This window comes from Cheilinus undulatus, linkage group 18 (assembly GCF_018320785.1).
Source record: "Cheilinus undulatus linkage group 18, ASM1832078v1, whole genome shotgun sequence".
Lineage (NCBI taxonomy): Eukaryota > Metazoa > Chordata > Actinopteri > Labriformes > Labridae > Cheilinus > Cheilinus undulatus.
This window is the reverse complement of record NC_054882.1, coordinates 4,056,481-4,069,765: the sequence shown is the minus strand read 5'-3', so window position 1 is coordinate 4,069,765 and position 13,285 is coordinate 4,056,481. Positions and strand designations below refer to the sequence as shown.

General features: G+C 42.4%; 1 protein-coding gene across 2 annotated transcripts in view; it reads right to left on the bottom strand.

Moving 5' to 3' along the window:
- Positions 1-13,285, bottom strand: part of actn1 (actinin, alpha 1) — a 103,187-nt gene that overhangs the window by 40,495 nt on the left and 49,407 nt on the right. For both annotated transcript variants that reach the window (XM_041812578.1, XM_041812579.1), the window contains exons 2-5: positions 11,530-11,644; positions 7,245-7,364; positions 1,778-1,864; positions 1,010-1,097 (exon numbers count right to left, since the gene is read on the bottom strand). In XM_041812578.1, coding sequence (XP_041668512.1) covers positions 1,010-1,097; positions 1,778-1,864; positions 7,245-7,364; positions 11,530-11,644 — 410 coding nt within the window. The remainder of the gene's footprint in view (positions 1-1,009; positions 1,098-1,777; positions 1,865-7,244; positions 7,365-11,529; positions 11,645-13,285) is intronic.

Sequence of the window (13,285 nt, the reverse complement as noted above, 5' to 3'; positions counted from 1 at the left end):
AGAAAAAGCTATTTCTGTGTCTGTGGCTTTAAATGTTAATGAGCTGTCTGACTCCGTCCCCTGACTCCGCCCCTCTCAAGAAATGGATGTTGCTTAATGGATGTGCCTCTCCTGATCCTCCTCTCAGCTGATCAGGAGGAGGAGGGCAAACTTTCTACCAAGCAGGGATGGCCAACCTACCTGGAGGCGGGGCTAACTCCCCATATGACATCATGAGGGGAAATCTGAACAGCTTTGGGGGATTTTTCTGATTCTACAGGGGATTGTGGACAGGCCAGGGGCACATATTTTTGCTAGAGACGTCTATTTTGCATAATGAGGAGGGGGAAAAGCTGTTAAAAAGTTGACTTCCCAGTTGTAGACTCTGCAGCAGCGTAGACTTGTTGGCATCACTGCTAAAGCAACGTTAAATCATCTGGTGTTTTCAGATGCAGCTTGACACACCTCAGCAAAAGACTGAAACTTTTAACTACTTTAAACTACACTGAACCCAGAGAGAGTAATAAAATCATCTTAAAAGATAAAATCATTGACTGTAATATGCCATCACAGGTTTAGTTTAGGGGGAAAAATATGCATTTAAATGCACTGTCTTTTTTAATTCTTTAATAACATGATAAAATACCATTATTGTGAAGGGTAAACATGCACAGTGATATATTTCCCAGGGCTACTGGAAATCTCTCCAACCTAGGATGCCTTTACAGATAAAAACTAACAATGTCCATGGGCCTTTTCCCACACTAAAGATTTATGTTCAGCCTATGTGTTTGTGCTCTTGCATCTCTGACGCTTGACTGTTAAGGCTTCTGTGATATCACAACGATCAAATGAAACTGGCTCAAGGTAGCAAAAGACACGATGGTACTTCTGCATGCCTCTGCCTTCATTCAGAAACTGGAACTCTTTGGACCTAAAACCTCCCCTATCTAACTGTCACATCTCCACATGTGAGAATCAGAACATTTTTTTCTGTTCTTCATCATGGTTTCCTCCTTAAATGTCTTACCTGATGTGAAAGTTCTGGATGTTGACGTTCTTGTACGGGGCGGTCTTCCTCTGGCACCACAGCAGGAGGCCTTCTTTGGCAGACGTCTCTGCAGGCCGAGAGAAAAGAGAGAAACTTTCAGGCTTTTACTTTGAAAGTCTCTCTGAGAACCACTGTGTGGTGCTAGGTTAACCCTTTGGCTTATACTACCTCATCAGTTTTTAAAACTCTGGACTAGACAGCACTGTTGATAAGCAGACAGACACTAAGTAGAGGATTGTGCTGTGTGCACCGACATGTATGAGCTTAATTTCCAATAAAATGAAAGATGACAGGAGATTAATCATTTACAGTTAAAGGTCAATCCACAGGTTTGATATTTAATGATTCATGTTGTCTGTGCATTTCTAAATCATGCAGATGCTGAGCCTGTGCTTCTTTTGAACTGCGTGTGTCATAGATGTTGTTTCAGTGCAGACCTGTGGGGGCACGGTCCAGGGCGTTTGGCCCCAGTGTAACTGCGCTCTAACTGGATTACACTATAACTGCATTATAGACAATGGCTTAACCAAGCATATCAGTGTAACATTAACATTTCCTCCGTCATAGTCAAAGAGCGCCTCCGGAGCTTTCAGATTTAAATGAGCGTGCGTCGATACGTGTCAGAGACTCAGACTAAGCTCTGGGAGTCCTGAAGTGTTTTCAGATTCAAATGAAGACAGTGAGCTGGAGTTCTCTCAAAGACATGAATAAGAAGAGTGCGGAAATGCTCCCACACACGCTCAGTACCTTCCACAGAAATGTCTTGGATGGCGAAGCGGAGGATTATGGTCCAGATCATTCCCAGGGTCATCTTAGCGTTACCGTCTACGATCTCTGAAAGAAGAAGAAAGCAGAAATATGCATTATTTTTGAGGATTCACACACTGAAAATCCTTACTTTGCATTTATGACACAAATGTACGGAAGCCCTGAGAGGTAAACGAGCATCCAAAAACATATCAAAATAAATAAATCCAACCATCAGACTGATCTCATTTATCATCATTTTGCAGGAATGGTTGATAATATACTAACATGGTACAACCATATCCTTGGTACTCATAAATAGCCATGGTATTGCTTTACTAAGACGTGCTGTTTCTTGAGTCCATGTTTAGAATAAAAGCCTTAACTGTGTGTGTCTGTTTCCAGCAGCAGCACTGTCTGTGTGTGAAGATGCTTTAAAAGTGTCAACAGAACTCCTGCTAATGATGTTGGCAAATGATAAACACACACATGTACAGGTGCATCTCAGAAAATTAAAATATTGTAAGACGAGTTTTTGGTGCTGTTTAATTCAAAACTTCAATGTATTCTGGATTTATCTCAAACAACAGAAGAATACATATGAAATATTTCAAGACCTTTTTTGTTTTAATGTTGATGATAACAGTTATCTCAAAATATTGGAATATCACGAAACATCATTTTAAAATCACAAAAATGTTGACATTCTGGAAAATTCTGCTCATTTATGCACTCAGTGCTTGGTCAGAGCTCCTTTTGCACACATTCCTGGATTTTTGCTCGTGTCACGGAGGCAATCAGTCCGCGGTCCTGCTGGGGTGTTATGAAGTCCAGGTCGCTCTGATAGCAGCCTTCAGCTCATCTGGATTGTCCAGTCTGGTGTCTCAGAGATCCCCTATGGGGTCCAGGTTAGACCAGTTGGCTGGCCAATCAAGCACAGTAATACCAGGGTCAGTAAACAAGTTTCTGGTGGTTCTGGCTTCACTGTGAGAAGATGGAAGCATGAACGGCTCAAGAATCTCCTGAATGGATGACAGCATGGACTCTGGACTTGATAAAGACCAGTGGACAGCACCAGATGACACGGACTCCAAACTATCACTGGCTGAGGAAACTGAAAACACTGGACTTCACGCACTGAAGGATTCTGGGCCTCTCAGATCTCTTTTCAAATTTTGGGACTTTAATTTCCAAATGAAGCACTGGACCACTGATCAACAGTCCAGGTCTTTTTCTCCTTAGTCCAGGTGAGACTCTGATGACATCTGTGATTCAGGAGAGGCTCCACACAAAGAACACCACACTTGTAGTCCATTTCCTGGACCCGTCTATGTGGTGGTTCTTGATCCACTTACTCCAGTCTCAGTCCAGTCCTTGTGAAGCTCCCCTAAGTTCTTGAATCTGCTCTGTTTGACGATCCTCTGAAGGCTGAGCTTATTCCTGTTGTTTGTGCTCCTTTTCTTACCACACTTTTTTCTTCAGTTTCCATGAATCTGCTTTGACACAGCCTCTGAGAACAGCCTGGTCTTTCAGCAGTGACCTTCTGTGGCTTACCCTCCTCATGGAGTGTGTCAGTGATTGTCTTCTTGGACAAATGTCCCAGAAGGAGTCTTCCCCATGATTGTGGTTGTGTGAACTGAACCAGAAGGAAAAACCTTTGCAAACTGGACATGTCCACATTATTCAACTATTTTAAATTAGTGGATTAAAACCAAAAATCATGAAATATTTATATATTTATGAAATATGGAAGTTTAACTTTTTGGCTTAAATAGCAGCACCTAACGTTTTTATGATACTCGTATGTTTTTTTAGATGCATCTGTATATTGGCACTTATATACTCAAACACGACTTCTCTGAAGTCAAACTTTTAAACATGCACCACTGGCTGTATTGTCTCCCATGGCAACACAAGTTTTAAAATACTCTTAATTCTTCTTTTTGTGTGAAATGTTCTGTTTTTATCTCCATAAGACACTCTGTACTGCTTCAAATATGAGCTCTAAAGGACCTTTCCTAGTCTAACACTGCTATAACAAAAACTGGCTTTTTAAAACTTCAGTTACAGACGGTTGAAAGTGTCTTTGAAATCAACCTATGTGATAGCTGGGTCTAGATCTGTACCACAACAGCGGGAGTTTAGTGCCTGTTTGAGGCGAGGAGACTGATTGGATACCCTGATAATCTGCTGATTCAACATAAAAACCTGCTGTCACAGACTGAACGACTCCCAGACTGTCTCACAGCTCCTCTCCACTGGAGCAGTGAGTCAGAAATCTTTCTGAATGAAACGTGTGATGATTCAATGATTTAAACTGTTAATCTGTCTCTGCCAGGCTGTGAATGGACGGCCCGCTCGCTCCTCGCCGCTGCCGTCAGTAATGAAAATCCCTTTAAAAGTTCGCCATGTTTGCCCGCCCTTCAATCATCATCCGTTTCTCTCTCTAATCCGATAACCCACGCTGCTCGGCCGCTCTGCTGTGACGGACGCACCGTGACTGTGACATGTCTGTCAGATGTCTGAACGTGGAACTGGCTGTGAAAGCTGCTCCGATTCAATTAGGAGGCAGAAAAAGTCTGGCTGGCTCTCTGAGGCCGACACATGCAGATACACGTAGAGATTAGTCCTAATGAACACGACTGATCAACCTGGGGGAGGAACACAAATCCTGGTAATCCATTTCAAACTGCGACCACCCCCTCCTTCACAGATAACCCCCCGATGGGTCCGATGGAGCCTCATCCCAGCAGTTAGAGCTAGCAGAGCTGCAGGGCTGGAGAGCCGAACCACCAGGAGGGATTCAAGGAAGCTAATCTGTCTGGAATGCTGCTCCAGATTAGAAGAATTTACGCTCAGATCCATGCTACTAAAAAATATCCCCATCTTATCAGGATACCTTGCTTTTTTGTAGTCATCTTTCCACTTAAAGTCATTCATTCTTATTTCTCATTATGATAATCTCATTTTTAGCCATTTTTATAAACAAATGCCTGGGTATCTTTTAAACATTATTTCACTTCTAGTGCTGTCAAACAATTAAAATTTAAATTAATCTTAAAATTTCCAATATTAATCATGATCTATTCAATTTTGCCACATTAATAAAATCCATGTTTTTTTATTTCATACTGTTGGTTTTTTGTTTTGTTTTTATCCCAAGAAAACTTAGCATTAGATCATGCAGGACGAGGTAGTCATACGCCCAGCTGTGATCAGCTGATGGCCAGCTGATGCTAAATATCACCTCCCAGCTCCCACAGCCAATCGAGTTCTTTCTCTCAACACAGCAGTGTATTTAAATATGACGTACTTCTCACCAATCCCTGCTTATATTACAGCTGCTGCTGGCTAAGCTTCACCTCCTCCACCCCAGCCTCCTCCTTTAAAGACTCAAGCTCCACCTCCTCCACCCCAGCCTCCTCCTTCATAGACTCAAGCTTCACCTCCTCCACCCCAGCCTCCTCCTTCATAGACTCAAGCTTCACCTCCTCCACCCCAGCCTCCTCCTTCATAGACTCAAGCTTCACCTCCTCCACCCCAGCCTCCTCCTTCATAGACTCAAGCTTCACCTCCTTCACATCAGCCTCCTCCTTCATAGACTCAAGCTTCACCTCCTCCACCCCAACCCCCCTTTTTATAGACTCAAGCTTCACCTCCTCCATCCCAGCCTCCTCCTTTCTAGCTTAAAGCTTTTAGCACCCTGATTTTCAGATTCACACTACTATGGGTAATTTGCTTCTGAACTAATTGAATTTTTCTCAGTTTGCATCGTCAGAAATGTATCTATCCGTATGGGGGTTTCTAGTTCTGCACTCCCTGGAAAGTCAATGGTTTATTTTATGCATGTTTGAAATCAAACCTCATCAGGTGGTGGTACACGGAGGGATGGATCAGGCCTTAAGGAGAGTCAAATCTGCAGTGAGTCTCTCACTAATGAGACTAATTAACAAAGCTTCCTCTCTGTAAACAGTCACTTCAACAAAACAGCAAAGTCTGACTTAATCCATGCAGCGTCTGTCCTGCAGATCTGGTTTATAGAGCACAAGTGTTAAGAACCATCAGCACAGCAGAAACAGAGACGGTTATGGGTGGTTTTCAGAGGAAATGAGCTCCAGTGTGAAATGCTGATTTAAGTTTTAGGATGATCTAGACTAAGCTGTGCTCTGAGCGACATAGCTGAGTGTCTGTTCCAGTGTTTCACGTTTGAGCTGCAAAAGAAATCTCAACAGACACATGCTGAAAACTGCTGACTACCAGGACAGTTAGGTAGTGAATGCTCACCATGCCTTCTACAAGATTACTTTTGGGTAACGGTTTGGTTTCGGTTTTTCACTTCCAGAAAATACCAGAGGGGTGTGTGCAGTTGTGAAAGAGGAAGGTAGAGCCATAGTGAGAGTGAGAGGAAGAGGAGGGGGGTGACGGGGGAGTTTACTCGACTAAAGAGCTGTTTACTCTCTGATGGGAGGAGGACGGACATCCCTGAGTTATTTGCTCGAAACAATGAGCCTCCTCTGGTCCTGAGGGGACTGCTGATCCTAAAAGATCTCCTCAGAGAAAATGCAGCGCCAAGCACAAACTCTGCTGGAGAACTCGAATAAGGATCTCATTAAACAGCAGTGAGAGAGAGAGGAAGAGTACATTACTCTGTTTATGGCTGAATGTGTCGCATTGATTCAGCTGAGGGCTGAATTGAGATGAAGAGGTGAGAATCTGACAGGGATGTAAACTCAGAGAAAGTCTAAAGCGGGGTACGCACGTAAGGATTTTCTAAATCTTAAGAGATTTTTTATCTGTGAGAGACCCCACACATGAAGATTAAAAATCAGGCATTGAACGGTTTTGATCGTTCTGTGTGTGGAGTGCTCCAATAAGCTCAACACAGCACACCACACACATCATGACTCTGTCCCACCACCGATCTAGAATCTCATCCTCCAAGCCAGAAATCTCGCGTGATCACACGTGACTTAACAAAACAAAGAAGAAGAAACAGCAACAACCAGACAACACAACACGCAACATGGAGGAGGGAATGATGGCGTTCTTGGGACTATTTTTAACGGAAAAATCCCAAACAAAGAAAGAACTCTATGATGCTTCAGCAGGTCAGCCATGCTTGTTTTTATTTACGCCTGCTTCCTTGTTCCTCAGTCAGCTCGCTTCTTGATTGGCTACATTCTGTTCAACATCACAATTCCAGAGTCATGACTCAGGAGTCGTCGACTTTCCCCCCACATGAAGATTTTTGGTCGGCCCCGACCATTTTCGGAGCCGATTATCGGGACAAATTCACTCTGAACACACCTCAGACCACAGGGTAATCTTATAGGATAATCTTATAAGACACAAGATAATCGGGCTTTTGCCGTCCTTGGTGGGGGAGGGGGAAAATCGGGACAAAAACAGCCCGATTATCTTTATGTGTGTACCCCGCTTTAAAGGATAAAAATGCGACATCACTCACCTTCTGCTCCAATAGAAACCAGTTTGACTCCTTTACTGGCGATAAAGTCGAGCGCTTTGTTGACGTTGGAGATCTTGTGGACTCTCATCTTTCCTCTCTCCGGTTTCGCCAAACGTTCACCTGGACAGGAAACGAAAGAGACGATCATTATTGTCATATCTGACAGCTCTCTTAGGGCCAGTTTGAGGGATATTTACTTCAAGAAAAACAGCAAAACAGCCCTTTTCCACATATACCGCACCCCATTAAATTTCCAACTTTCCTAAATCTACAGTCTTCAGGCACCCAAAACACAACAAAAGGTTCCCTTTTCAACTGAAGTTTTTGTGTTATCATGGCCTCAATAGGTGGGAGGATGACGGCGTTCACGCTGAGCGGAGTTTGTCTGATTTCCTCACTTCTGCTCCTTAACAGTCTGTGTTTTATTATTAGCTACTGCTGTGTTTGTGTAGTGGAAATGAAGCTTAGCGCGAGTAAAAGCAGGACGATGATCATTTCCATTCATTAAAAATCTCCTGTTTTTCCCCACTCTGTTTCCTGCTCTGGTAACCAGCTGGTATGGGCGTCTACTCACTTCAATCCTGAGCCAGTCCCTTTCTGCCATGACCTCTCTCTATCCAATCATCCTGCATCCTCTCGTATTCTAAAATCTCCTCTCCTCTGCAGTCTGTTGTTTCAGTGCGACTGCAGCAACCCTCCTCCACCCCAGCCACCTCCATTACATCACATCACAGTCTGGGTCAAGCTTCTAAGAAGTCCTGTCTTGATCTTATCCTACTTCTGCCGCCAGTCTTACTACCCCTTCAATGTCATAAAGACATCACAATCGAGTCTTTTTTGCGCCAAAGACTTTTCCAATTTGCAACCACTTCCAAGCCTGTAAAATAAATTATTTTTAGACTCATTAGTCTCTCCTGATTTACATGTCCCTATGCATGATACAGCATTATGACCACTCAAACACCTAACCTATCTGAATCCTGAAACTGTCCAGAAAATAATATAAATACATGCATGAAAGGAGCTAAAGCTGCAGGTTTTACTGAAGCAGGGTTTTCTTTAAAAAAAAAAAAGGCCAAAGCTTTCAAGCATTGCATGAAGCATTTTACTCGACCAGAAGAGAAAAGCTACTAAAATAAAAAACAAGAGCAAATGTTCATTGTTTTCACAGGTAACTAAAGCTCACACTGTTTACAATCTTTGCTTACTGGTTGCAGCTTGATATACAAAAACATATTAATCTTTCTTTAAATAGTTTAATTTATAGTGCAAATGTTTATCTTAAAGGCCTCATCTTGGACTCTGAGACTTATTTCTCCATGCAAAGTTTGTTCTGTGTCAGCAAGCATGCTAAATGAGTCAGTTTTAGCTTTCAGGGATAAACGTTGGCAATAAAGTTGTTTTTAATGCAAATAAGGATGGCTAAGGAATAGGATTTTTCATTTTCATTGATAAACTGGTATCAAAAGCCTTAAGTTGCATGATTCTCCTCCATGTCTTCCCCTCCACTTGGAAAAACAATCACATTACAGAAGATAAACACTGATTTGGGCTTTATGGCAGAGTGGCTGGCCAGAAGCATCTCGGTGCAAAACACATGAAAGCAAAGCAGGTTTCATGTGTTTTGCACTGAGGAGAGTCCGTTTAACCACTGTCATGAAGCTCAGATCAGTGCAGGGCTGCAGTGATGGTTGTTCTTCTGGAGCTTTGTTCCATCTCCACACAGGATCTCTAGAGCTCAGAGTGACCATCAGGTTCTTGGTCATCTCTCTTACTAGGGCCCTTTGCCCCTGATTTCTCTGTTTAGCCGCCCAGCGCCCAGCTCTTAAAGGGTCCTGCTGTTCCAAACTTCTTCCATGTGAGAATTCTGGCGAACTCTGTGCTCTTGGGAACCTTCAGTGTAGCAGAATGTTTTTTGCAGTCTTCCCCAGATCTGTGCCTGTCAACAATCCTGTCTGAGCTCTGCAGCTCTGCCGCTCTGCAGCTCCTTTGACCTCATGGCTTGGTCTTTGCTCTGATATCATTGTCAGCTGTGAGGCCTTCTACAGAGAGGTGTGCACCTTTCTAAATCATGTACTACAGTGGTAATTTTGGCAGCTATTTCTAATTCTAGTCTTAGTTTTAGTTTTTAACCCTGTAAAACCTAACATTGTGCAAGTCTGCCGGGACATATTCTTACATTTTTACATACTGAAGTCCCATTTTTGGGAGTATGTTTATTTGCTTTACGTCAGTATAACCCTTATATCCCAAGTTTTAATAATATGTATTGACTTATGTCTTAACTACTACAATAAATTGCTTAAAAGTGCAATAAGCCCAAAAATTTAAATTGTTTTTGTTTTTTTCACATATATTTCAAAATACACAAATTGCACAGCTTTATCCCTAAAATTTGTAAATGTAAAAAAGTTGCACAATATCCTTTGGAACCACAGGAAATTTATTTGAAGTCTGTACATAACTTGCTTTTTGAGATATAGCCAATTTTGTAACCTGTAAAAAAAAAAAAATGAGCCAGATGAGTAGTCTGACTCTTCATCCAACGCTGTAATAAGTTCGAAAGCTTCGTGCCAGCTCTAAAACAGTTTGGCATGACCGGGGTTTCACAAATCCATAACTACATATGTGTGTCAAAGGTGTGTGTGAGGGATGTCTGGTGTGTGTGGGTTGTGTGTCTGAGTGTTTTTGTAAAAAAGTAGGGGTGAAATAAGAGCGAGGGCGAGTATGTGTGGTATTGTGGTGTGGTGGAGTATGTGTATGTGCAGGCTAGAGGTGCACCAATTGCAATTTTCTGGCCAATCACCGATCTTTAAAAAGCCTGACCTGCCGATTCCGATTTTGGCCGCTACTGATTTTTTTTACAACTGACAGCATACACCTTCAATGTTCCAATCTTATTTTATTGAAAAACACTGAACAATACCCGTGAAACAATACAAACTTGTTGTTTTAACTGCACATGAGGTAGTTCTCTCAAATATAAATGAAAAATTTAGAGCATTGCTGTCCAAACTACTAAATTATATCAGTTCCTTTAGTCTTTCATTTTTCACATTTTAGTTGGTAGAGGTACATATGAAACCTATCTTACCCACTGATCTTATCTAAGTATCGGCCGATCACCGATCCCCCAAAATTAAGGAAATCGGCGCCGATTCTGATTCTAGCTGATCAATCGGTACACCCATAGTGCAGGCTAAGTTCTTCAATGTATTCTGCGGAAAAAAACACAACACCTGGGAAAATACACCACTTCTTGTTGTTGGGGTTGGGAGCCGATGAGGTAGGGACACTTAAGAATCATGTGACAGGTCATGCCCACAATGTGATGACGTTTATTTCAACGTAGGAAGTGCTGTAAATACCCGTGGTCTCGTTTAAGATTTTTGTTATGTGCATTTTATTGTGTATTTTTACAAACCCATCACTGCAACAAAAAAGCACTCTGAAACATGGTGAATGTGTGAAATGTTAGTGTAACTCCCCAGGTTATATATGCAAAAAGAATGATCAATCTGTATTATCCGGTTAAATGAAATGCATTCAGTTTTAGTCACATTTTATTAATTTCTATACTTTTTAGTTTTAGTCCATAAAAAGTCCTCACATTTTAATTTACTTTTAGTCCAAGCATTTATTCTCTTGCCTAAATCTGGTACCAAATCATTGTAGTGTGTTCTCGGCACTCTGCCAAACCTGGGGTCCCTGTTTTCTACAGCTGAGAGGCAGAACAGATACAGATGCTTTGCATTGTGACAGATTTACCCACAGTGGAGAAATATCAAGATTTTAAATGTCCGATAAAAACTACATTACATTTTAGTCTAGTTTTAGTCATCTTGATGAAAACTAAACTTACTTTTTGTCATTTTTAGTCATCACAGATCTGTTTTTGTTAGTCTTAGTCTAGTTTCGGTCACGGAAAAAAGGCTGTCGACGAACATTTTTAGTCATAGTTTTAGTCAACGAAATTAACACTGCTGTACTATCAGTTTAGTTTACCCCAGGCAGACTCCAACCAAGCTGTAGAAGCATCTCAGCAAAGATCAGAGAAATGGGAGGAACCCGAGCAACATTTCAGGGGTTTTTACTTCTTTCAGTTTTTAATTGCTACGAATTTAACTAAAAAATAAGCAAAAGAGGCCTTTCTTTTTCAGAAGAAGACACATGAAAGCAACCCTCTGTTAACAGTCTGATCCTGGTATCCAAACCCAGCATGCAGCACGGTCTTCCCACTTACGCCGCTGTCACTGATAACCCTGTTAAGTCAGGTGCTGCTCACCTGAGATGACCTCCAGCAGCAGCATGAGTTTCAGTCCGTCTCTGAAGTCCTCCTCGATGTTCTCGATCTGCGTGCCTGCTTTCCTCAGGTGAGAGTTACACCAGGCTGTGAACGTCTGCAGAGGGAAAACGGAGAGAGCAAAATCATCAGTCACTGCATTTAGAAATGTATCAGCTGTTAGTGTCTGCAGCAGAGATTCAAACTTCTAGCTTTCACCCAGGTGCATGCTGGGTAAGGAGTCTGACTTTGATTTCTGCATCATTATTTTTACAATCTCTCTGCACTAGTCCAAACATTCAGCATGTCAATGATAGCTTGATCACAGCCCTAGCTGTCTTCAAAGACACTTTTAAACTATATAATCTCTTATTTTAATGAAAATCTAAAGAAAAGATGTGTAAAGATTTCCAGCTGTGGGAGTTTAAACCACTGTAAGTAAATAGATCTGCTTTTTTAGCCCAACACTTGTGAGCCTCGACCTTTCTCTGAGATGTTAACAAGCCTTGTCTTGTTGTTCTCTCTGCACACTGCAGCTTTGTGTACTGTAAACTGTAGGTGTAGCATGCTTAGGATTGTCTGGCATGCTAACAGCAAACATCTGGAGAAGGGTATCGGCCGCCCAACAGGAGCTGGCATGAGGAGCCAACGCCTCTTTATGACTTCCCGGGTTAATTACACCCAGCTCCATGTTTCCATCAGAGGGCCGAGGGAGGACGTGCAGCAGCCAAAGCCAGGCGTTTATGAAAGCCCGCACTGTCTGGTGTTGGCCTGCTTTCCACTGCTGCAGCACAAAAGCCACTTAAAAGTCACAGACAGGCCGCTGTCGTGGAACTTCCTCGATGAGGTCACACTTAAAAACGGAGCAACATGAGGTTTACTATCAATAAACGGAGAGCTGAGCTCAGATGTGGGCTGGATTGATGGCGTGTGGTTGGAGTTTCAGCCAGTAAAAAGGCCTGATAACGGTCAGAGGACACTGCAGAAGAAGTGGAGGGAAACCTGCAGATTATATGTTGTTTTCCCGAGCAGAGCCAGACCAGAGCTGAAGAAGAACACGCCCTCAGTGAAAGATACTCTGGCACTGAAATATTTCAGTTATTCCTGATCGATCGTCTCTTTAGAGGCCGGCCAGAAAAACTCTGGACTGTGGAGTCAGCAGTTTGAGTAAAAACTGTTTAATTAAAGTGTTAAAGATGAACGTATCTGCTGGCTCTGCAGCTCACATCATTTCTTTGTTTCATTTTGTCCAGGACGTCCGACTCTTTCTCCCTTTCCTTCTCAGTTCACTTTCCCATCAAGTCTAAAAACAGAAATCCTGACTAAAGCAGTGGTTCTCAGCCAGGGGAGTGGGAACCAAAGGTGAGCACCAGGGCTGTTTTCAGACAGACATCCATACTAGGGATGCACAGAAGCATCAGTTTAACATTGCTATTGGCCTGTATGGACCTCGTTGACCAACAGTTTCTGAAAAAACATGATGGTGAAGGAGTCTCCTGTTAGACAAACTGATCTGATTTTATTGTGGAACATGAGAGAAAATGTTTGCACGGTAGGACTGTTACACCAGAAGACGTGAAGAAGAAATACTGTACTCCGGTATCAGTCTGAGCAATCCCTCAGTTATCGATGCTGCATGTTAGGGATGCCAAAAACAACTCTGACAGCTAACTAGTCATCAACTATAGGGCTGGGAAATTAATCGCAAATTAGATTAATCGCAATATGATCTGCTGCAACTGTCAAATCGCAGAAGTTG